This window comes from Acipenser ruthenus, chromosome 26, assembly GCF_902713425.1.
Source record: "Acipenser ruthenus chromosome 26, fAciRut3.2 maternal haplotype, whole genome shotgun sequence".
NCBI classification, from domain to species: Eukaryota; Metazoa; Chordata; class Actinopteri; order Acipenseriformes; family Acipenseridae; genus Acipenser; species Acipenser ruthenus.
The window spans coordinates 8,050,296-8,076,927 of NC_081214.1; the positions used below are offsets into that span (position 1 = coordinate 8,050,296).

At 41.9% G+C, this 26,632-nt stretch overlaps 1 protein-coding gene across 4 annotated transcripts in view; it reads right to left on the reverse strand.

The window, feature by feature from the left end:
* Nucleotides 1-9,830: 9,830 nt before the first annotated feature.
* Nucleotides 9,831-26,632, reverse strand: part of LOC117968163 (AP-2 complex subunit beta) — a 44,091-nt gene continuing 27,289 nt past the window's right edge. For all 4 annotated transcript variants that reach the window (XM_059001649.1, XM_059001647.1, XM_059001646.1 and 1 more), the window contains 4 exons: nucleotides 26,118-26,202; nucleotides 22,860-22,946; nucleotides 13,012-13,166; nucleotides 9,831-11,415 (listed from right to left, as the gene is read on the reverse strand). In XM_059001649.1, coding sequence (XP_058857632.1) covers nucleotides 11,341-11,415; nucleotides 13,012-13,166; nucleotides 22,860-22,946; nucleotides 26,118-26,202 — 402 coding nt within the window. In that variant the 3' untranslated portion in view covers nucleotides 9,831-11,340. The remainder of the gene's footprint in view (nucleotides 11,416-13,011; nucleotides 13,167-22,859; nucleotides 22,947-26,117; nucleotides 26,203-26,632) is intronic.

Consider the following 26,632-nt stretch of genomic DNA (forward strand, 5'->3'; position numbering starts at 1 on the left):
ACAAGCGTTTGTCTACTTAGTTTGATAGTTTTACTAGAGAGCTCTGGGGAAGTGGCACTGTCTTAGAGAGAGAGAGAGAGAGAGAGAGAGAGAGAGAGAGAGAGAGAGAGAGAGAGAGAGAGAGAGAGAGAGAGAGAGAGAGAGAGAGAGAGAGAAAGAAAGAGAGAGAGAGAGAGAGGAGGGAAGCCCTGGTGCAGAAAAAAAGACAATTAATTAAGCTACCACACTAGTCAGAGCTACAGCAATTAATCCTGAAAGCAATAATTTTGAAGCTACTTGGTCTCGTTCTGAAATGTAAATGAATAAAAAAACGATGAGGGACTTCAATTAAGAAAGTCAGTTACGCAAAACTGAGGTCCTGGAAACTCTTATTAGACTCTTATTAGGCATTCAAATGTACAGTGGCCCAAAAGTGCAAGCCAGTGTCATCTTAAAAAGTGCAAAGTAGAAATGTAAGAGTTGAGCTCATTCTGGTCAGTTCTTCCTAGATACAGAACCACTGTATAACGCTGGCTCAGTGGAAGATAACAGCAAGTGTTTACCTTGTCATTTCTGTCTCTTCCAGTCCCTGGTTTCAGACCAGTGGGTTGCCCAGGTCTTGCAGGTGTTCAAGGATAACGAGGGCCCTCATGCTCCCTTTCTATCATGACCCTTTATACTGGACGTAAATACAGCCCCATCATTAACACACACAAGTATAGCAAACCCCGTCTCAGCAAGCCTGTAAGCAAAGACTCAGAGATACCAAGAACAATCTTAATAAGAGTCTTTAATGGGGAAAACAGTCAAGGAAAAAAGTTAAGAACTAGAAACTGGTAATTGAATTTCAGAGATTTTTAAAATCCATTTAAGAAAAGTCCCTTTGCAATATTAACTTCAATTAACTTTGTGATGTGTCTAGATAAGAACAAGCGCTGGGTTTTAATATTAATTCCATATTTGAGTTCTCTGGTAGAAATGACTAGCATTAGCTATACTTTACACTCTCAGGATTTTGTTAATTTGGCTGTTCCAGGGGTTCAAATGTGTCTGGGAGAATTCTCTCTTCCATATCAACTCCCAAAGATGTGGAATTGTGTCCATCATAGTATGAAGATGGAATTTGATCATCTTTCCTACTCTGGTTTTAAAAATCTTTTAAGGAATTGCTTAGAACCTCCTGCCAATGCTTCTCCTTCAGTCAACATTAACAAATACAGTAGCAATGTCTTATTTATTCCAGAAACAAGTTTCTTCAAAAACTTTTTCAAGCAGCACATGATCATTCCTGCTGCATGCTCCAAAAATGCGTCAGCGTACATATCAATAAAACGATTGACTGTAGCAGGATTCCAAACCATGTCATCTTCTGTAGAAGTACCATCTTGCATAGTCACATGACCGATGACATGCTCACAGAGCCTCTCCTGACTGGCTAAAGTCAAAATGTTTCTTGAAAACGTTTCTCAAAGTAGAACCCCTGGTCTACTCCGGGACACATTTCTCCTTGTTCCTGGAAACACGCAAACATCCAGCATACAGGAGGAAGCACTTCATCTGGAAACATACTTCCTCGGGTATGCTGGGTTTTAGGTGCACTTTTTATTGGTTTCATATACATAATTGTATAATAGAGGACGAAACACGGTATCTATGTTTGTAGCTTTGAATGCTTCTGTTTATTGGAAGTCTATCCACTTGTAAAAACTCTTTCAGAAGCAAATAAACCTGCTTGATATCACTCCTGTTTATGTCACCCTGTGTACACCACGACCATTCAATATTCTGTTTATACCACAAGCATATTTTTTAAAATAAACAGCAATACGATCTGTACATTTTTATATTAAATCAATTAATTCAGGGATTATTTTACCTGGCGGATTTTTACTTTCATTCACAACAGACTGTGCTTCGACGTGGATTAATTTAGAGCCCTGTTTAAGGCCTCTTCACAACCGTCTTTTCAGAGAGAACCTTGAGCTCAGTCTGTCTTGCAGCCTCTCTGCTGTTTCTTACCATTACCGGTAACGGGCTGTTCGGATAAATCAGACGTAGGCAGACCACTAACAGGCATTTCTTAACTAAACTCGTTATCAAAGAAATCCAAAACAATAGAAATGTGAAATTATTTCAAAAAATGATCCCATGGTAGATATACACCACATTGAAATGTCCTGCTGGCCAAAATATAATAGGAGTCAGTGGAGACAAGCTCCTGGAGAATAGGAGTTTTTTTTGTGCCTATTTTGCCACTTACAGTCACTGACATGTTTGTCTGTCCCTTACAAGAGTGTGACTGTAGTTAAGTTTAAATCTAATTTTAAAAAGTAAAGCTCTTCGTTTTACACATCACAGTCCATTCTAAAATGGTGTGGCATTTATTTCTACCAGCTTGTCTGCTGACCAGTAGCTTGTACTGTCTTCCCACCTTTAAGTGAAAAAGAAAATGAAATTGGTTTTCAAAAGAAGAGTGCAATCTCATGTATCTGGAGCGCGTCCCCTACCTTTCAAGATCAATTTAATCTGATTGACGGTTTCACAAGAGTTCACTTTAATAAGTACGACTGAAACTAGCCACACGCACACAGGAGCCAGAGCCCAGAGCCACTCCGGTCACCAAGCAACCTGCTCTTTGTTACCTAGCAACCAGGTTAGTACACACACTCACTCAGACCAAATAAATGGAATACTACCAATACATAACTGCACACTGCAGTGTATGACAGCCTTGAACCATGTTAGATGAGTCATGTGGAGCTGGCTTTTGTCAATATCAGTAGGAATGAAGGGTAATAGAAGTGGAAAGACTCGACTTCACTTGAAACGTTTATATAACAGTGCTTATGAGAAGTGGCTTTCAGCACTGTTTAGCTATTGCTCAAGATCCATGGATTCCAAAATAACCAGCGTGTCCAGATAAAGCTGAAATACATGTGAAGGTGTTGCTATTTTTAAGGTTATTTCTGAATGCGAGCTCCATCTTCCAACAATATTATCTTTTAATACTGAACCCATCTTATTACACCAAATGCTTGAAGTTGGCATTAAAGATTGGAAAAATTACCTTAAAATGAACAAAATTGCACGAGCGGGCCTGCATAGGATTCGATACAGATGGGAAAAGTTCATTTCTGCTAATACACCCCATAGCAGTTTCATTAAAGGTATAACAACTTGTTTAGTGGTTGCCAAAAAAATGGAGAGACAGATCCTCCTTTACTTGCTCTTTGGATTAAGGCAATATTAGAAAATGTCAGCTTTGAGAACTCTGCATGTGCATTGTATCAAAAAAGATGGAACAACTTCCATAGTAAATACTTCATTTTTCACTTGCAGGCAAAACTCCCATCTTACAGACCTTTCCAGAAGCACATCTCCATACTGCATCACAAATAAAAAAGTGTAAAACAGGTTTGTGACGGGGTACTGCCCCGTCTTTATGATCATGGTTGGGACTGGCAGGGAGGGGGTTAAAATTCCTCCCTGCCAGGAAAACATGTGAGAATGTGGCTGGAGCCCTAATTGACTAATCAGCAATTATTGAATAATTGGGCTCCAGCCACAGGGGATAAAAGCCAGGGGAGAGGCCCTGGTTGGAGAGAGAGTTGGAGGAGAGTTCCAGAAGAAGCAAGAGTGTTTTTGTGTGTGCTGTGTTTTCAGTTTGTTGTTCTGTTCCAGTGAAGGCAACGCCCAGCCTGGAAGCTTTATTTTGTAAGTTTTGTTTTGTGTTTGTATTTTATGTTTAAAACCTTTTTGTTTGGCCCTCGTGCCTATTTATTTGATTATTTTTGTTTATTAAAAACTTTATTTTTAAACTTTATACTGTCTCTGAGTCTCAAACCTCGGTCCATCCTGTCACAGTTGGTGTCAGAAGTGGGATAGCGCCACCTGGAGGCTCAGAGCAGTAAAATTTTTTTTTTTTTTTTTCTTTTTCCTTGAATTTTGGGAGTTTTTTTTTAAAGAAAAAAGAAGAGAAAATGGGGAAGAAGAGCAGACAGCGGCAAAGGCAGGAGATGCAGCAGGTGAAGAAATGTAAGCTGCTGCAACAACAGCCACCCCAGCTGGAGGACCCAGCCAGCCTTTTTCCATGGTGTTCTTGGTGTGGGAAGGTGGATCATCGGTGGAGGTCCTGTCCAGATGGGCCACCAGCTGACTGGTGTGGGCGCTGTGAGGCGGATGGCCACAGCTGGGCAGGATGCCCCCACAATCTGGACCAGGAGCAGCTGCAAACCCCGTCCTCGGCAGCCACCCCACCACTTCCAACATCACCGCCTTCACCACCATCCCAGGAAATATGGGACTGGTTGATGCACCCTGAGGCGGACCTCTTCCACGACCTCCCCATAGTTATCAACACGCTGTGGCGTCGAGATGGGGGGAGGTGGGAAAAGTGGGAGGAACAGCATCACCCGACGTCCTTCGCAGAGCTGGCCTTGATGGTTGTTAACTACCTGGCGGTAGATATGGGAGATGCCCCAGTCATTCCAATAAAGAAGGTGGAGCTGTCTTCCCGAGAGCCAGAGAGTGGTGAGCTGTCGCCCCGAGAGCCAGAGAGGGGTGAGCTGTCGCCCCGAGAGCCAGAGAGGGGTGAGCTGTCGTCCCGAGAGCCAGAGAGGGGTGAGCTGTCGTCCCGAGAGCCAGAGAGGGGTGAGCTGTCGTCCCGAGAGCCAGAGAGGGGTGAGCTGTCGTCCCGAGAGCCAGAAGGGGAGGAGCTGCCGTCCCGAGAGCCAGAAGGGGAGGAGCTGCCGTCCCGAGAGCCAGAAGTGGAGGAGCTGCCGTCCCGAGAGCCAGAAGGGGAGGAGCCGCCGTCCCGAGAGCCAGAAGGGGAGGAGCCGCCATCCCGAGAGCCAGAAGGGGAGGAGCCGCCGTCCCGAGAGCCAGAAGGGGAGAAGCTGCCGTCGCCCAGAGAGGGAGGAGCCCGAACGTCCACAGCCCGAGAGGGAGGAGCCCGAACATCCACAGCCCGAGAGGGAGGAGCCCGAACGTCCACAGCCCGAGAGGGAGGAGCCCGAACGTCCACAGCCCGAGGGGGAGGAGCCCGAGCGGGAGGAGTCGGTGCGTCCACGGGCCGAGCGGGAGGAGTCGGTGCGTCCACGGGCCGAGCGGGAGGAGTCGGTGCGTCCACGGGCCGAGCCGCCGTTCCCGTCTCCGCCAGCAGAGGGAGCCGGGCCGCCGTTCCCGTCTCCGCCACCAGAGGGAGCCGGGCCGCCGTTCCCGTCTCCGCCACCCGAGGGTCCGCTGCTGCTGCCGTCGCCTCCCGAGGGTCCGCTGCTGCTGCCGTCGCTATCGTGGCAAGATAGTGTGTGGCCGGAGCCCCGGAAGAGGGAGCTGCTGGCCACGAAGAATTGGGTGGTGCCGGACGTCCCACCATGGCCACCCCCATGGACACTGTGCTTCCCCCTCTTCCGGGACTGAGACTGAGGGGGGAGGTGGCCATTTAGGCCATGTTGTGCTTGGCACAAGGGGGGGGATATGTGACGGGGTACTGCCCCGTCTTTATGATCATGGTTGGGACTGGCAGGGAGGGGGTTAAAATTCCTCCCTGCCAGGAAAACATGTGAGAATGTGGCTGGAGCCCTAATTGACTAATCAGCAATTATTGAATAATTGGGCTCCAGCCACAGGGGATAAAAGCCAGGGGAGAGGCCCTGGTTGGAGAGAGAGTTGGAGGAGAGTTCCAGAAGAAGCAAGAGTGTTTTTGTGTGTGCTGTGTTTTCAGTTTGTTGTTCTGTTCCAGTGAAGGCAACGCCCAGCCTGGAAGCTTTATTTTGTAAGTTTTGTTTTGTGTTTGTATTTTATGTTTAAAACCTTTTTGTTTGGCCCTCGTGCCTATTTATTTGATTATTTTTGTTTATTAAAAACTTTATTTTTGAACTTTATACTGTCTCTGAGTCTCAAACCTCGGTCCATCCTGTCACAGTTGGTGTCAGAAGTGGGATAGCGCCACCTGGAGGCTCAGAGCAGTAAAAATTTTTTTTTTTTTTCTTTTTCCTTGAATTTTGGGAGTTTTTTTTTAAAGAAAAAAGAAGAGAAAATGGGGAAGAAGAGCAGACAGCGGCAAAGGCAGGAGATGCAGCAGGTGAAGAAATGTAAGTTAGGGCCATCCTATCTTCAAGAACTACTAATTCTGTATATTCCTATTTGTTCCTGAGATCAGAAAATACAGAACTCTTAGTTATTCCAAAAATACATCAGAGACAGAGCTTTGTGCTGTTGTGCTCCTTGTTTGTGGAACTGTATTCCGGTTACTATTAGGCAGGTTGAAACATTGGATTTTTTAAAGTCTAAAATTGAAAACATACTTTTTTGAATGCACTTTTATATAATTGGTTGTAACTGGAGTGAATTCTATATTGAGCTGTTTTATTTTTAACTTTGCACTCTGGGATGCCACGGTGTGAAGGGTGCTATATCATCTACTAATTGTGAAGAACAAGTGTGAAGAACTTCTCAATTACTTTCAAAATAAAACTATTAGGGAACAAATTCCAGTCTCTGGTTTGGATTTAAATATTTCAGACAGACTGGAGGAAACAATGATTGAATCATTTTCTTTACTTACTGTACATTTGTAAACATGCTGTAAATATTCACTGCTATGCTGGTGGTACACAGTTATGTATCTCTGTGAAACCTGGTGACATGATCACATCAGTCTTACTTGAGTGTATTATCGACATCAAAATTTGGATGTCCCAAAATTTAGAAAGTAGCTTTACCACATCAACACACGATATCTCAAAAAAGGTAGGGCATAGGAAGGTGAAATTGCATACGGTTGTTAAGGGAACCATGGGGACACAAATGCCATGCTCCAGAATGAATTGCCTTTGTGTGATAATGGACATTACGGCAGCATTACACATCTCAGCAGGTATGCCGGCCACCTCCCGGACAATGGCATCCTTGAGGTCCGGAATCGTGCGAGGGTCCCCTCGGTACACACGTGACTTCAGGTGCCCCCATAACCAGAAATCCGCTGGTGTAAAGGTCCGGTGAACGTGGCAGCCATTCACAAGGAGAGTGACGTGAACGGATTCTGTAGTGAAAGTGCTTCTGCAAGACCAGTATGCAGAGGGGCACCGTCCTGCATGATGACTGTAGTGTTGATCACATCTCGTTGCTGCAGCACAGGAATGACATGGGTTGTCAGCATGGTGTGGTATCGTGCAGCAGTGATGTGCACATTTGAGGTTGCGGATGACTCTTCAAAAAATGAACAGTCCAATAAAGTCAGCCGTACAGCCACACCACACTCTCTTTAACATCATGTAGGGGTCTCACAAATGCTGCATGTGGATTAGTCTCCTCAGATAACACAGTGCGTGTGTTCACACTTCCAGACAGGGTGAAGTTTGCTTCATCTGTCCACAGGATATTAGCAGGCCACTGGTCATGCCTAGAACTGCAACGCAAAGTCTGATGAAATCCATCTCCTCCAATGCTTGAACATGATGCAGCTTGTATGGAAACATCCGCAGAGCTGAACGAAGAGCCTTATGAACAGCTGAATTGGAAAACCCAGGCAGCGGGTGACAGCATGTGTGCCTGTGCTGGGTTGTTCTGCTACGGCATGGCTGATCTGAACTTCGGTTGATGTCGGTGGTCTGCCGCTATGAGGCTTATTACAAGTACAACCCGTTCACTCAAATGTTTTGATTAGCTTGTTAACAGCAGCTCTTGAACACGGCCCGTTGCGGATGTTATGCACGCTACGGTATTCCGAGAGCTGCCTTGCTTCCTTTGCTGTAAAAAAAAAAACCTTGACCAGTTCACCTCTCTGCACACTTGTCAACTTCATGTTGCTTGACTGAGCTGCCTTGCGAGTGACAGGTCTATTTATACCCACTGTACTGTAGTATGGAAATACGCGGCAGTAACCACAGTGGCGCCCCCTAGTGACAAATTAATAACTGTGGCATATACGTCCCCATGGTATATAAATGTAATCTTTGGGAACAGGGTCATAGTTCTATAATTTGCTGTAGGTGTTTTCAGCTAACTGATGATTATATGGATATTCAATTTAAAAATGAAGATGTCAACACAGGAAACCAAGACGTCACGGATGATTAAAGCAAAAAAAAAAAAAAAAGCAAAAAAAAAAGACACCAACTGTGTTGCCAATGGATACCAATGTCTCGGATTCAAGCAGCGCTTGACTGAAAATAAAGCTGAAATTAGATTTGAAAGATCCAGCAAATTGATACCAAAAGGAATTAAAGAAAGCGTACTCCGATATATAACATGGTTGTATTGTCTCAAACTCTGAGCTGAAAGTCTGAGAGGGACAAAAGGAGGGAAGAAAAGTGTTTAAAAGACAGGAGGATAGCAAAAGGGACAAAGGAGATCCAGCACTCGTTTTACAGACACAACGGTTTATTGAAAATGGCAAAAATAACATATAGGTAATGATTACAGAACAATGCGAATGAGGAGGAGCTGTAAAATGCTCACACACAGGGGTTCAGAAGGCTTCGAGTAAGACGACGAGCAAAATCTGATGCTCAACCGAAGGCCACTTATATGGAATGCCTGCTACAAAAAAAGGGTAGTCAGTTAGGATGGTGGGGACACTCGAGAGGGAGAGGTAATGCTACCGCAAGCACATGCTGGGATTGTATTTGAAGCATGGCTTGGATACAATTGATGGAATGTTAAAACAAAGCTGCTGATGATCAAATACATTTTCATCATCTTATTTTTGGAAAGCCGTGCCATAGTTTCAATTGATTTCAGAATCAGTATCAATTCCTTTAGCTGAGGGCTGCTCCAATCCATATGCAGTTAGATCTACTTTAACAAGCTGTGAAAGAGCCGTGAGAAGTGAAAGGCATGTGAAAGTAGGAAGCAGCGTGGACTGGATGTAAGGAACACGGCTGTGCAATGTGCAGTAGACAACGCTTCACAGCACTGCCTTCACACCACTGCTTCACTTTATTTATTCATTCATTCAAGTCACTGAATCAAGACCAGGAGAAGTTACTTTGGGAGCCTTATTTTGCACTAGTGTGAAATGAAGTGGAGTCTTATTACAGTTTGAAAGCCCAGTGTGAAAATAGGATGCTATTCAAAAAAACAACATTATTATTATTATTATTATTATTACCACCCCTTTCCTTTTTATGCTGCTAGAATGGTTTTCATTGCAATTACTCCAATGCTGTGTTTATTTATGTATTTGTTGATAAGTCTGAGTTCAGGAGCGGCTCTTCAGTTCCAGTTTCCTGCCATATATTTAAAAGGAGAGCAGGCAGTCTGCTCGAGGCTGCTGAGTAGAAGGAGGCAGGAGAGGTGCTCTGTCTCCGAGTAGCCAGAGAAAAAAAAGTAAGTGCGGTGTGAAACCTGTGTTTTTGTAAGGACGGGAAAACAGCTTAGCTGTCCCGTGTTAGGCAGTGTGTTCCTGAAAGTTGAGTTAGTGCTCCAAGAGGAGTTAGGTGTTTATTTTGATTTTGTATTTGTGTTTATTAAAATATAGCGCGTCAGCGCTTGAAAACGCCATTTCTGTGTGCTGGGTCGTGTTTTTAAAGGGGCAACGAACCCGAGTGAGTGCCGCTCGTTTACAATATATATTAATAACTGTTGCAGCTCCTTTACTCAGGGTCACAGAAGCGTTACAATAAGAACCCCTCAGAAGAATGAATTTGCTAATCCCTTGTCTAATTTGAACCCCTGCCTTAACAGTACAAAACAAGAGGATGTTTATCGAAAGCAATGGGCACAGTTAACATGCAGGTTACAGGCACTGTAACACAGGAGGCACAAACACCAGCAAGTCTGTACATTCACTGTGCGTACACTCAAAGTCTTGAATGATAAAAGTAAACTCCACTACTTCCAGCAAGCTATTTATTTTGTATTTATTTCTTTATTTTTTTGCTTAAAAAAAAAAATGGACACGTTCACACTTTTGGATGACGCATCACACAGTCACAGAATTAACATGCTACTCATGAGCGGATATATTAAGACAGCAAGTTCAGAGTAAAGCTCCAGAGTAAAGCCCTGGTGACTCGTTTAGAAGACCTGCTCTAACCAGCAAGCAGAATTAGATACGTTTCCTATTAATGATACAATGTCACCGTACAGCATTGACTTAATACTTGGATTTATACCAAAAAGCTATACATCTTTCATTTAAGTCACAAGACATGGGTAATAGTTACAATACAATTTACTGGTATTTAAAGACAATCTAAAACAGACTTAAAATACTACAATTGCAGTGTTAAAACAGAAATATTCTGTAGATGAATGCTACAGAGCTACTGCTTCAAACCTCCAAAAATGCATCAGGGTTCATTCACCGTTAACTGCATTTATTTGACTTCCTTTTAAGTTCGTAATAAATCACTCACCTTTTAGAATACGTATTTGACTGGGGTTCTTCATTGGAACAACATGAAATCGGTTTAATTATACCACAGGTTTCACCACTTTCAGTTGACGAGTCGTTTCTGAGCAGCTGTGCTGATGACACGCTATGACCAAGTGGGGGTGGTACATAGTCAACAATATGAAAGCATCAGATCAGTTATGATTGACACCTGTCTGTTTCATTTGATTTTCCTCAACTTGGATATCTTCGCCCCGGCAGCATCTGGTCAGAAGTGAAGAATAAATTGCACCCGTTGCACAGTTAACAGGTTTCACGATGTTTCAATAAAGAACCCTAAAAAGAACAGTGATTTATTATGGTATTTTGTGAGCCCCTGAAAAATAAATGTTTAAAAGGAGCAAGCCTAGTTATTTCTTATTTCTTCATAACATCCATCCATTTGACTATAATTAAATTATTTTTTAGTACATCTAAAACTAAGTCTTGGATTATTTAACTGTGCTGTTCGTATACCTCAGTAGGAGTTTTTACTACCCCTGTTAGCCTACTGCTACACAGAGCTTAATGCTACGCAGATTCCTTTATAATTACATGGACAGTTCCCTGCCATGACAGCTTCCCATTGGCAAACACATTGCATCACAGAAAAACAGGAAGGTGCTGGCACACACACATGACACTCGTAAAAGCACTGTCATTATTTACAAGGGTCTAAAACAATTCTAAATCAATTTACAAATGAAAAACAAATTTAAAAAAACAAAACAAATAACCATAAAATCAGGATGGCACAGACATCGAAAAAGCATGTCATAATAGTGGTTTACGTACTGGTTACAAAAAAAGTCTCTGAGCACTAAAAGGATCATCACTTTCGTTCACTACATACATTAATTATCAGTGCCTTTAAAAAAAAAACAGATTTAAAAATGTAAAATGGTAGATTGTTCTTTGCACAGGTACAAAGACAGAGAGGTGTGAGGAATGGCAGCTCCACTAGTGCAGAGGAGGCCCGTTCATCAGTTCCTCAGGGCGGAATCGTAGATCTGGTAGACATACTGAGACACCTCAGGGGCCCGACACTTCAAGGATAGCTGAGAGAGACAAGCACACACACACAGAGGTGAGTTTGCAGCAAATTCAGTTTAAAAACATGATTTCTGGTACCAGGTTAAAGAAATCTCTGCCTTGATTTCAGACCGAGATGAACTTCCCTGGACACCTGGATAGGAAAATTGCTCACACCCCCTCAACTGCTTCTGTGCCCTCAGTAACCAACCAGCTGCTTTACCCACTGACTGACATGCTTTACAGCCAGTAAGATGCTTGACCCTGAAGATCCTTCGAAGGTGAAATGAGCTGGGAAGTGAAAGTGTGCAAAGCATTTGAGACCAACCCAGTGAATGGAAGTCACGTCAGGAAAGACTTAGGAAAGCGTTTGCTTTTTAGCCACAATCACTTTCATCGTGCAAAACTTCAAAATGCTCAAATCAGAAAGCTAAAGCTAGAAAAAACTGAGACAAACATTTCAGTTTGTGCTTTCTTCAGTGTTTACTCAAATAAAATATGGTTTGATATTCAAGAAACTGTTCTAAACTAGATTCTTCACATCATTTATTTATAATAATAAACACACTACTTCCAATCTGTATACAGAATGAGCTGCTTTTTGAGACACGCTCTCAATCCAGTAACACATTCCAAGGCAGTTCAAACCAGATAAACTAGAAAGAAACTCAATAAATCTCCTTCAACCCGATTAGAGCTACTTCCCTGAAGAAAACAACAGTACTTGAGTTTGTCGAATGATAAAGTACAGTTCCAATCACGCAATTATGACATGATTAAGGTACTCTGCACCACGGCAATGCCTGCAGTGTGCCATGTCTCAATATCCCAGGTTCTGCACTTAGTATCCTTGAGGATCTGACGAGGAGGAGTTATTCTCCCCGGCAGTCAACAGAGCAAGAAGTGCCAAATGTTTCCGATTCCATTAGAAATCAATTAGAGCGTGACTCAGTCCGTGCCGGAAGCGAGGCAAAGTGCTCATCTTCAGGGGCTCCGTGTGATCAAACAAATTACAATAAAACAAGCGCTGGTTTACTGAACGAGGAGGAGGACATGTTCATCTGTGTTCATCACAGATCAACTTAATGTACAGCTATGGCAAAACGTTTTGCATCACCTAGAATTTTACAAAATGTCGCTCTTATATTTAACATCATGTAATCAAAGAAACTACAAAATGATATCATGAAAGTCTACTGGAAGCCATAATAGTAGTACAGTATTTCATGTTCGATTTCGAAATGTCACATTTTTAAATAGGTCAGTTTTTCATTAAATATATGGAAAACTACAAAGCGGTATGTAATACAATATGTTAAAATAACATTGTTCAGCAGGTTTCATTCGATTTTATGAAGCAAAATTAGTTAATTATACAGGGTGATGCAAAACCTCTGGACATAGTTGTCGGCAGCCAAAGTATCTTTATATTAGTAAGTACCAGCACCATCCAGCGCACAGCAGCGTACTGCAGCAGAACTAAAGAAACCTGATCACTAGACAGCGCTGGCTCTTACTTCTACAATGACAATTGGCTGATGTAGCCTATGGCTGGCCCCTAGAAGAGGAGCAGCTCCTGAACTCTGGGGTGCTGGTAGACTGGGAGCGCTGCTGGTTATTACCGTGTAGTTTGGGTTGCCGGGTTGAATGCGCAGCTCTGCGAGGATCCAGATGCCATTGGTGAGTTTCAGAGACTGGTACAGCATGTCCTGGCCCTCCACGTTCCTTTTGGCAATGGTGTAAATGTTGTTATTCTGCAGCTTCCCAGAGACAGTGTCTGAAAGAAGAGATCATCCTAGTTAAGCTACTGCTACAAATCCCCACTCGATTAGAAACAGTCCCAAAACTTGGTTACCCAAGGGCATCTGGCATATTTTAATAAAGGCAATATATTCAGCACTTTCGTTGTCATGTTATTTATCCCATCCAATAATTGATTTTATTAGTAGAGTCAAAACAAAGAAAACGTGCCTATTCGGGTCTAAAATTCTAACTGCGTTTAAAAAGTAAGCAGTAATGAAGCGAGGTGGCTGTGCTAGATCTATCTGTAGTATTGATTTAACTTTCGTTTAATGTGTGATTCTGAAGCTAAACAGCGATCGATCGTATTTTTCTCCAAAGACACATTACAAGATGTGCAAAACAATTACCTCCAACTGCATGGACAGTTTCTTTGGGAAATATCTTGACACGATCATCAGCCGAAATATACTTAGCCTTTTTTGCTTGTCCATTTCTGGTATTTTACAGTACAGGTCACAGAAAAGCCAGTACAGACACACTGATAGGCTGATTAAAACATTGTTGTCATTTGAACACACAGAACGGTGAAGGAATAAAAAAAAGCCTATCCACAGAAGGAAGATACGTAGTTTGCGTCGCTTGTGCTGTGCAGTAGTTCATTTAAACAAGGTTTCTTTTTTTTTTTCTCTGTACTTGTCCGGTATGCATTGGCCCCTAAAAGAGGTGAATTTCGTATTGACCCCTTAATATCCCGATTTCCGTGAAATTGAGATTTAGGTAGACCGCTAGCAATAACCTATACTAAATAATTTTAAGTTATTAACACTTGAACGACCAAGGCGGTCATTTTGACCATTTTTGGAATTTATATTTAAATTGCTGTGCATGTGTTGAGGATAAGGAGATGTGCTTTCCTGACTTTTCCTAAATTTATGTACTAATTACCCTGACAAAAAGAATCGCATAGATGCAAAAATTAGTGAGATAAAATACTGTCATACCTATTCTAACCAGGAGCGGTCAAATTGACCGATACATATAAAACATATTCTAACAATTAAATGTTGCTGTATTATTTGGGTTTATCATCGGGACTGCAGACGTATTGAAGTTTCATTATATCAGTCTGCATTCCTCAAGTGAGCTGTCTGTTGACATTTCTATTGTTTCAATGAGCCTCTGATAGCCCATCAATCAGCCTTGACAGCTCACGGCCAGGCTGTCTGTCTGCACTGGTTACACGTCACACGTTTTTCTAAGAAATTAATTGTTGCCCCAATACACATTGCAAATGGATCGCTGAAGAAGCAGGACAGAAGAGAGTGTTTGGAATTAATGCAAATTTTACCAAACAAGATTCTGATCCAGCAAACACGGACAATGCGCTAAGTGCACTGCATATTTTGAAAAGCACAGTATCTGTCTGATTTGTGCCAGCACTTAGACGTTGTAAACAATTGTAAATGAAGCCTATTCTGTTCAAATGGTTATTTATTCATGTAATTTCGATTATACTATGACTGTATATAAACGCATAGCTTCGGTTGCGCTTTGTTGTGTAGGCAATATAAATCCATTTATTTAAAAAAATGTATACTTATTTACATTGTTTCAGTTGTACAGTTTTGTATGTATATGATATACCTGTATATACACAAATTTATTTTCAAATATTTGTTTATTTCATTTTTTACTGTTTTAATCTAATATGTCTGTATACAAACACATTTCTGTTCAAATGTCTGTTCATTTACAATGTTTCAGTTGTGTTTATGCTTTATATGATGTTCCTGAATAAAACTACGACTTGTATTTAATTGTTTGTCCTTCCATTATAATATTTATGATGTTTTTAATACGCCGGTCAAATTGACCGCTCAGGGTTGTTCTAGGTATGCCTATAAACACAGTCGTTCTAGTGTTAATAATATTAAGTCACAACTTGTAAGTGGTTTTCCAGATATGTGCATCTGTACGACTGCCTTCTCTCGATCCGTGTCTCCTGGGATTTCATCCAATGAACACAGTGTGCTTTCAAGCAAGCGTTCATGTTCCATTTCTCTTCTAGTTTTATGTTTCATCTCTTTGGTAGTCCGATATGCAAGCCCCATTAGAGCCAGTCCCCCTGCGGCATGGCTGCACATCTTAAGCCCCACAAATTATTAAAGCTCCCTGGCAGCTCTCTAATCATTCCCCTCTAAATGCAGTCCCTGGGCATGGACCGCAGATACTTCACCTGCGAGATTCCTTTACAATAAATACAGAAAGCTATTGCAATTGCAAAAGGAATATTTAAGAAGTGCTGTACTGGGGTGTGCAGACTGAAGTGTGGCCAATCAAAAATCTCATTGAAATCAGAGGCACACAAGTGGAGCAGATCCTTTCTTCTGACCACCTGCGGGAGAAAGTTCATTGATCTCTACGCACTGCAGACCTCAAAGACAGTCTTCTGTCTTTGAGTCTGTTGCAGTCTAGGAACAAAAATAGCCTTTTAGGAAGGTTTTGCATCATGATGAAGTGTTTACATATATTTAGAGAAGTTCTTCTTTAATCAAACTGGTCTGGGCATCCTTTAGCACAAGCCATTGAGAGTGTCTAAAAAATCTATCTGTATGGTGAACTTATATTTACTGATACTTACGTGGTGGGAGATGAAGGTCACTGACATGCCTGCTCTTTGATTGTAAAGCTGAACCAAGGTGTTCAATGATTTTAAAAGGAGAGTGATTTATTATTGTATTTTGACTCCTCAAAACTCCACCAAATACATTTGATTTGTGATGTGAGTAGTGAGATTTGAACCCACACCTCCAGAGCTGCTAGTAAATCAGCCCACTGTGCTGCATAAGCCCTGCTGTTAGGTTGACTAAACACAGGTCACTCTTGGAATGGGTGAAGTCTAGAACAGCACTTTACTTCTAGAACACATGAAGTGTTGAAACAGCCACGGTAGATGGCACTCCTTTCCAAGGCTCTCTTCTGCATGCTCAATTTCTAACTGCAGGCCGCGTTGTTGCAGTGACGGCAAGCGGTTTAACAGCAATCTATGAGCCGTCCTCCGGGAGAAACAAAAGATACCTGAAACCGTGAAAATAAAAATGTAAATCTCCGAGGAAGCGTTTCTTGAGATTAAGGCAAGCCCTCACGAGGGAGGCTGACAGCTTCATGGACGCTTTAATGAAACGATGCCAGCACAGACAGCCGAGGGATTACAATGATTAATTGTCCCTCTCCTGTGCGGCAGCACAAACAAACACAAGCAGCAAGCACGATTTGTATTACAGATCATTTAACACACATCCTCTAGAATAAAAACTTTAATGACTTTTAAAACCATGCATCTACAATCCCTACATTTGGGTCCTGCACTGCAATCACGGCCATAAACCAAAGAATGTCCTTACCAAGTACAATGGGTTGCAACAGTTCATAGGATTGCACACAAATGCAACCTAAAAGGTCCAGGGGAGGCTCAATATCAGGGTGTACTATATAAGTGAAATGTAAGCGTGGGCCACACGCAAACATTAAACGTACTGTTGACAATACTAAGCTGTGTCTATGAAGATCCTGTAATACATTCTGCAGATAGCATAAAGCCCCAAGGTCTAAGATCTCTGTCCTCTATATTGGATTTACTGCAGCAGCCTCTCGATATTGAATAGCTGTGAGATCACAATACCCAGTTCCCTTTATTGAACTGCACAATGTCTTCTGTGTGTTGAAGCTGTTAGATCACAACATTCAGCCTGAAATTCTCTTGAGGGAAAATCTCAGTTCTCAGGTTATTCAATGTTCTGTATATCTCTTCCAGCTGTACAACCCGAGCAGTGATATAGTGATATGCTGGCTCTGAAAACAGGATGGTCTCTGCTGATCTCTCGGTTAGGTAGAACATTCAATAATGTGCAGAGGGAGTTTTTTTGGGTGTTGACACAAAGATCTCTACACTGAGAGACAGACCTGCACAAACCGATTACTTGGATCGTTATCTCCACAGAAATCAGGTGAGGGGCATTGGTGCTGACTGGGCTAATTTACCAGTCAAAGTGAATCCTATGTAGCCTGCTCATGCAGCGCTGCTCATTTTAATGTAATTTCGTTTTTTCCTTTCTTTCAATTGGATTCATCAAGCTTGGATGTTCAGGAGATCTGATAGTTTATTAGAACGTGTTTTTAACAAGTTCTTCTGCACACAGCAGGGCGCTTGTGATTACAGCAGCTAAAATACGGCTCTCCTGCTTTCCATTTTAATATCGGGAGCCGTCTCTCCCCTGGGTCATTAAACTGAAACTGCCATGTATAGCTTTCCCAAAAATATCCCATTAGTCACAGAGAAGGAATTCCCAGGCCACCAGAACAGTATAATATTAGTAACTGTATTTGAAAATTAGAAATCTGTAGCTGCATATGTGAAAAATGTGCATAAAGACAGACCCTAAAGCCAAGATCTTTATCACAATGGAAGTGGAGGGAGGGGGCACTTCCAGTGTTGCTATTAGTGAAGAGACGTTAGAAGGATTTAAAAGCCTGGGTCTGCTTCTTAATCTGAAAATGCATTCCAGCTAATAGTGTTTGCTTTAATTTTCCCTTGCCAACATGCTGCAGATGCACATAAAAATAATTGTGTGTGTATGTGTGTGTCCCCCCCCCCCCCTTTTCCATTAAGAAACCCTTAATAATCTCACAGTCTGCGGTCTTCTCATAAAAGCTTGCAGAATGTTTATTACATGGCTGTTTTTCAGTAAAAACGAGAACTGAATATTTATCAGGACAGTTAATACACAGTACATAACCTCTACAGCAGACATTGTGAGTATTATTAATAAGTCATGAAGGTTAGGGTATTTGCTGCTTGTCTTGTCCCATTTGTAAATGTTCAAACTTTAACACACTGGGAATGTTTGTAACCATTCCTTTGTATAAATGACAGCTGCATGTATGTGTGTATAAGACTGTGTGTGTATTTAATTGTAGAGGGAATGGAAAAGACTGGGAAGCAATACTGAATATGAAAAATAGAGGATACTGAATGATCGCTCCTGGTATACGATTTTTGTTCACCGCAGGAAGATGTCCCAGTAAATCACGAGCCCAGACAGGGAAGGAGTAGGTTATGTACATCCAACGAAGGCAAATAAAAAACATATACCACGATCATTCAGTATTCTACTCATACCACAAATATATTTTTTTAAATACATAGCAATACAATGTGTATATTAAATCAATTCATTCAGGGATTATTTTACCTGGTGGATCTTTACTTTCATTCTCAACAGACTATTCTTCGACGCAGACTCATTTCAAACCCTGTTTATGGTCTCTTTGCAGCAGCGTTTTTAGATTAGTCAGACTCAGGCAGACATTTCTGACACTAAACCCGTTCAAGGAAATTGGAGACCAAATCAAACCAAGAATAGAAATCTGAAATCATTTCAGACATTTTTAAGTAGTTTTAAACCTTGTATCGGTGGCAGTATTGTTTGAATACTGAAGCGCAGCTCTGTGCTCAATTTCAGCAGCACACCACTGGACTGGAATGCAATCAAAGACACATTGGAAACTAGTCCCAGCATGCATGTTATTCTATTTAAGTGGAATAAAAAATTAATCCCACGCTTGCTATACCCGCACCTGAGGTATATTACATATTTCTAATAATGGTTTAATGTTTAAAGTAACTCAAAACTTACAGACAAGCCCGCATGCGGCCGGCCAGACTACAGGGGTCGTTGGTGCGCGGTGAGCCGAGGACACCCTGGCCGATCAAAACGCTCCCCCCCTCCCGGGCGATGCTCGGCCAATTGTGTGTCACCTCCTGGGAGCTCCCGTCCACGGTCGGCTGTGGAATAGCCTGGATTCGAACCGGCGATGTCCAGGCTATAGAGCGCATCCTGCACTCCACGTGGAGCGCCTTTACTGGATGCGCCACTCGGGAGCCCCTTAAATAACTCAAAACTTTTAACACCCCGAGTATTGAGCGTTGCTTCATCACAAAAGTAGTGCCCAGAACTTGTGTGAATAAAGGGAACACAAGTTAAAACCAATTTAGAAATCAGTCGTGTTTTTTCATACAAAACCTGCCAAATATTTCCTATTCATTCCCTCCGGGGTTCATTCAAGATCGAATATAAATCTGCTCGTCTGAGGCTTACAAATTACTTTTGGATGAAAAGCTGATTAAGGTAATGAAGAAAATGCCTCCCAATCTGTAAGGTCACAGTAATATGCTGCTGAATGTGCAGATTCAACAGACACTCAGAACACAGATTCTCATTGTGACTTGTGCAATACAGAGAAGCACCAATGAATATATTATTGATCTGCTTTTATTTGTTAATTAAAACCCCCTGGTGCCCCTTTACAGAGCCACATAGCGAGCTGCCCAGTAACATGTGCTTTCATTGCGCTGCTAGACCAGTATTTGTTTTGTGATGAGAAATGTGAAAATCTAACAAAGAATGTCTTGTTGCTTTTTAATACTTTTTCAAAGCATAGATTTCATTACAATGTATAAAAATGAGGGTTTTAATCTTGAAATGTTCTATTGATCGATTATCCCACCTGTTGGCTAGTGTTATGAAACATTTAGAGCTCTAGCTAGAATAGGGGCTTTAAAACTATGTACACAGGAACTTTTTCCTAATTCTAGTTGCTTGGGTCCTTTTAAAAAGATTTTAAAATGCAAGTTACTTTGTCATTTGGTCCGAGTGTAAGTGTGCAGTCCATAAACATAGGCTCAAATAGAGGGCATGACATCTTTCTATTGCGGAATGGAAAATGACCATTATCACCCACTCTACTTGAATAGCATCTGGGATCAAGGTATTTCCAAAAGCAGGAATGTGGCTCTAAATTTAAAATCTAAAAAGCTTAAGCATCCACCCTCTTCCTCCAAACACATAAATCTTCTCTGTCTAGTAGATAGTCAAACTCCATTTGCTGATCGGAGAGGATGCACTGAGATTAAACGTTTTTAAAAGGATCAGGGACAGATTTACTGCATGTTAATTTATTTTTGTATTAGTTGTGTTGAAGTCCAGTGTCTGGAGAGGAATATAAAGCAGAACCTGCTGTTCCACATGGCACTGCTTTAATTAAATAAAAAATAAAAAAAGATAAACCTACTGATTACGTGGAAACAGAGAGACGTGCTTTAGAAAATATTAGCAGGCCACGTCAAGGAAATGCAGTGCCACTATAGAAGACTACCTCCATTATATTGGGCAGGTCCTTGACCATTAAAGGGGACCCTACGTCTGTACGTGTGTGTCTGTCATAGTGCGCAATAACCAAGGATTTCAAAACAAGTGTGCTAGCAACACACTTACCCTCATCACTACTGGAAATACAAAATGAGAGCGATCAGAATCATACACTGAAATCACTACGACCTTCATCCAGTGCTCCAGATTAACAACACACATACCCTCATCACTACTAGAAATACAAAATGAGAGCGATCAGAATCATACACTGAAATCACTACGACCTTCATCCAGTGCTCCAGATTAACAACACACATACCCTCATCACTACTAGAAATACAAAATGAGAGCGATCAGAATCATACACTGAAATCACTACGACCTTCATCCAGTGCTCCAGATTAACAACACACATACCCTCATCACTACTGGAAATACAAAATGAGAGCGATCAGAATCATACACTGAAATCACTACGACCTTCATCCAGTGCTCCAGATTAACAGGCTGGCCTCCCTGCGTCCGCCACCCGTCCGCTCCAGCTCATCCAGAACTCTGCTGCCCGCCTGGTGTTCTCTCTGCCTCGCTTCGCCCACGCTACTCCACTACTCCGCTCGCTCCACTGGCTCCCGATCACCGCTCGCATCCAGTTCAAGACTCTTGTACTAGCCTACAGATGCCTTGACCAGACTGCACCCAGCTACCTCCAGACCCTCATCTCTCCCTACACCCCCACTCGACCTCTCCGCTCCGCCTGCACTAGAAGACTAGCTCTACCTCCGCTACGCTCCCCTGCCTCCAGAGCCCGCTCCTTCTCCACACTTGCTCCACAGTGGTGGAATGACCTTCCTACAGATGTCAGGACTGCCCAGTCCCTGACCACATTCCGGCGCCTCCTCAAGACTCACCTCTTCAAAGAGCACCTGTAGAACTCCTCTGTTTGTATCCTGGGACACTATCACCCTTCATGTAAATGTGCTTTATTTTGCTCTTATCTGCCCCCTATTTTACTGCATTTAATCCTGTACTTCAGAATACTGTAATCTGCCAAGTGTTTAACCTGTAGTACTTTGTATTTAATCACATCGTGATGTAACTATCACTATTTAATCATATCCTGATGTAACTTTCACTATTATCTGCTGTATTATTGAATTGTGGTTTGTCACACTTGTACTTTGCTTGAACAAAAGTTATTGTATTTCTTGCTCTTATTGTATTACTTGTATTGTAACACTTGAAATGTATTTGCTTATGATTGTAAGTCGCCCTGGATAAGGGCGTCTGCTAAGAAATAAATAATAATAATAATAATAATAATAATAATAATAATAATAACAACAACACACTTACTTACCCTCATCACTACTAGAAATACAAAATGAGAGCGATCAGAATCATACACTGAAATCACTACGACCTTCATCCAGTGCTCCAGATTAACTGCATACTGGGTGTTTTATACGTTGAAAAAAATATGAATTATGTATGTTTGAGTTTAATGCGGAAAGGATACACATGTCTTAAGACTCTCTAACTTGTGATAAAGAATGCCTTGTGCTAAAACCAAGTTTTATCACAACTGGATAAATCAGGTTTCTAGACAGAAGCAAAAATTGAACCGTGACAGGGTCTAATTTAGAACATGGAATGAATTAAATCCTTAGCTGATGAACAAGGTGGTAGCAACAGCTCTGCTTCGTAGTCTCCCGCGTGACAAGCAGGTTAAACCACTTCCCCCTACTGACCGTTCTCTGCATTACATGTCATCACACTCCATCTGTTCAGACAGCCAGTCCCCCTGATGGAATTAACCCTTTGCGGTCCTATGTCGGACCTGGTCCGACATTGCAATTATTCCTATCCGGTCCATTGTCGGACCCTGTCCGACATCATCAAAAAAACGCAAAAAACGGGTTTCTAGTCGTTTTTTCTCCGGAAAAAGCCGAGAAAACCATTCAATGGCTGAGTGGGAGCGACAGGAGCCAAGACAAGCCGATTAAAAAATAAATAAATAAAAAAAAAAAAAGGCGTATCTCATGAATAGTCATACATGCCCCTGGCATTACATAGGGGCGGTCATAAGGAAACAAGCTGGCTGTTACTGAATCAGCGCACAGAGACTATCACTATTTGCAGAGCTTTTTTGAGATGTTATAGTAATAAAATAATGACTTGGATCGCATTATTGAGGAGTTTGGTGATAAAACGAGTGATCAGGAGATGATTGATCGGTATGTACGACTATTATTATTATTATTATTATTATTATTTATTTCTTAGCATATGTGAAAGCGATAGCGAACGAAAGGGTGGGGCGGGGCTGGAGATGCCTAGTGAGTGCTTTGTTGATATGCACGGGCCTTTTAAACCCGTTTGACTGTGGAAAAAAAATACTTTTAAACAGCGCGTCTAAAATTAACTGCGCGTGTGAAAATAAATTGGACCTGACGCGCACTTAATAAATGGACTGCAAAGGGTTAACCCACATCCAGCAAGAAAAAAACAGAACTAACCTGCATTCAAGTGGCATTCCTTAATCTGGTACTGCAGCTCGTTTTCATTGGGGATGTCCTTCCAGGTAGCCAGGAAGACTTGGCGCTCTGTGAAAGAGAGAGAGACCAGGTCAGAGGTTAACTAATACAGGGAGACATGCCTGAGCACCTAATACAGGGAGACACGACTGAGCAGCTAATACAGGGAGACACGACTGAGCAGCTAATACAGGGAGACACGACTGAGCAGCTAATACAGGGAGACACGACTGAGCAGCTAATACAGGGAGACACGACTGAGCAGCTAATACAGGGGGACACGGCTGAGCACCTAATACAGGGGGACACGACTGAGCACCTAATACAGGGAGTCACGACTGAGCAGCTAATACAGGGAGACACGACTGAGCAGCTAATACAGGGAGACACGACTGAGCAGCTAATACAGGGAGTCACGACTGAGCACCTAATACAGGGGGAAACGACTGAGCACCTAATACAGGGGGACACGACTGAGCACCTAATACAGGGGGACACGACTGAGCACCTAATACAGGGGGACACGACTGAGCACCTAATACAGGGGGACACGACTGAGCACCTAATACAGGGGGACACGACTGAGCAACTGCAGCTGCTGTCTGTGGGCTCGTGCCTGGTTCTTCTAATTGAATATGTTCTCAGCAAGGTGTCTCTTATTCATATAGGAGATGTCCTCTTGTGGTACTATTAAAAAGCTTTTTTTAACTTTTGAAATATGCTCAGGATAAGATGCAGTGTCATTCTGACATCATAACACAGCAGTGTGGAGTAGTGGTTAGGGCTCTGGACTCCTGACCGGAGGGTTGTGGGTTCAATCCCTAGTGGGGGACACTGCTGTTGTACCCTTGAGCAAGGTGCTTTACCTAGATTGCTCCAGTAAAAACCCAACTGTATAAATAGGTAATTGTATGTAAAAATAATGTGATATCTGTATAATGTGAAATAATGTATAATGTGATATCTTGTAACAATTGTAAGTCGCCCTGGATAAGGGTGTCTGCTAAGAAATAAATAATAATAATAATAATAATAACACTAGCAATGCGATCACTGGACACCCTTTTCTTCTGTTATTATTTGTTTATTTAGCAGACGCCTTTATCCAAGGCGACTTACAAAGACTAGGGTGTGTGAACTATATATTAGCTGCAGAGTCACTTACAATTACGTCTCACCCGAAAGACAGAGCACAAGGAGGTTAAGTGACTTACTCAGGGTCACACAATGAGTCAGTGGCTGAGGTGGGATTTGAACCGGGCCCGCCTGGTTACAAGCCTGTTTCTTTAACCACTGGACCACACAGCCTGGGTCTTTGCTTGTATTTTATACTTTAATTTGGAATATGCAGATATGTTAATGACTGGATTTGCTGCTGCTCCTGGTACCTAATCACTACGTGTGTTACAGTTCAAACTCACTACCATGGTCTTACTTCAGCTGCAGTCAGGCCATGTGTCCTACACAAGTTTATTTATAGCCTTGTATTTGACATATTTTAGTATCCTGAATTAACATTAAAAAAAAAAAAACAAGTTAAGAACTAATGATTATCAGCATCCATAATAAAAGACTCTGATTAGCACTAATCATGGACTACTAAATTAGGTAGATTCGTTTTTACCATCACTTTTATAAATGTACAGTATAGTGGGCCTCTGTGCGCTTTACAGAACTCCACTCTGACATTTTCATTTATCCCAGTGCATAGCATCAGCTTTCCTAAACATTCACTGCTGCTCTGAAACAGGAAAGCAAGCACTTAAGTGTTGATCGCCAAAAGGGAAGGAAAGAATTTCTGACATGACAAGAGACCAGATTACCCTTCATTCTAGAGGCTCTGCATTATTAACATCTTTTTACAGCCTCTGAAGTTCAAGGTTCTAAATACATTCATTATTCATTTCCTGATCACAGATTTTTGTGGATTGAGGATTGATTTTACACATTTGGGAAATAATCCAGCTGGTTAGGCAGCTTCTGCTGAAGGTTTCATTTGGAGGTATTGACGACTTCTTTATAAATGAATAACAGGGGAGGTTAGGTAGCACAGCAGGCTCATTTACTAGCCTAGCCTGCCTTTCCCCAGGGCCGGGGGGGGGGGGGAATCTGTGTGCTTCAGTAACAGAAGCTTGGTGGTTTGTGTCTCAATTCTGCACCTTTGCCAGTGCCTGAGAGGGGCCCAGCACCAGAGGTTAATTTGTAAAGAAGAAAGTACTGGATCATTAACCCTTTCTGGTCCAGTCGGACCCTATCCAAAAAGGCGTCATTCACAGGTCCCTAGTCTCAGAAAAAAAGCAGAGAAAAGCTTTTAAATTGCTGAGAGAAACTGGAAAAAGCTGTAAAAAACAAAAAAAACAAACAAAAAAAAAACACAACTGGAGACGGATCTGAGCAATACATATAGTCCCTTCACCACAGATGTAAACCACCAAGATTGGTTGCTTCCACATTCAGCACTCAAATTGCAGCATTTGCCAAGCTTTTTAAGATGTTCCAGGAATAAAATAATGACTTGGATAGCATTATTGAGGAGTTTGGTGAAAAATACAGCGAACAAAGGGTGGGGCGGGGCTGGAGATGCTGAGTGTCATGTTGATATGCAGTGCCTTTTAAACCTGTTTCAATGTAAATAAAACAAATTTAAACAGTGCGTGTTGTGTAATGTTATTTTTTATATAAAATCAATTGTACTGATGAGCTTGACACATGCAGAGTAAATGGACAGCAAAGGGTTAAGGAAGAGGGATAGCATTGTTGTTTCTAGACCTAATGTACTGACCCTGTACCTTGTTCTGATCTGCTTCAAGTTCTCATCTGGTATGTACATTTCTGGGCTTTGTGTCTTGTTGTTTGTGTTGGTAGTTGCACGCCGAGCTTTGCCTAGACATGTTTTAACAAATCTTCAGGTTTGAATAATACCAGCGACGACACTGCTAGTTTTCTAGTGCTTGGGTTGTGAAAAAACCCTAAATTTTCCTACCTCATACACGTTGCATCCTAAAATATCTTATTACAGTTTGCTTTTGTCATTCAATTTATGGAATAGGAAAGCGTTTCTTTTTATTGTACATGTAATGTGTATAGAGTTTTGTTTTTGTTCATATGGTTGACATTTGCAAAGTGTACAATTCTCGCCTGTCAGTCACAAAGGTGTCTAATACATATTATTAGCAGCTTGGTACAGCTCTTGTTCGTGTCGATGTAAGCTCATGATGTCTCAGGTGCTTTCGTGCTTACCCATTTTGCCATCCTCGACAAAAAAAATGCTGAGTGGAATTAGACAGCTGAAGTAGAAGACATCGATGCTGTTCTTCACTGCCACCTGCCAGGCAAGAGGAAGCAATAATCAGATCCCAATCACAAGAGGCTGTGAGGCCGCTCACCACACCCAGACAGAAAGCACTTCTGTAAAAGATCCTCTCATTCCAGCCTCGCAGTCCCAGATCCAATCCGCACTGCAATGCTCTTTTTAGTACTTTCCTAGTCATTTACAAAGACTACAGGTACGTTTTCATCTGAGGATTTGGTAGGTTACATTTATGGAAATAATGAATTAGTTTGAATGTAATTCGAGGCTGTTTGTGTAAACCAGGTCAAGTTAAACTGTGGCAGCACCGCTACTTAAAGTAGTCGCTCATCCAGCTGCTAGCATTCTCAGCAAAAAAGAAGGTGGCATTACAAGAACAATCCTGACCCCAAATACAACCCCTAATATAAGAGACTGATGATTTCTGACAACGAGCAGTATTAAC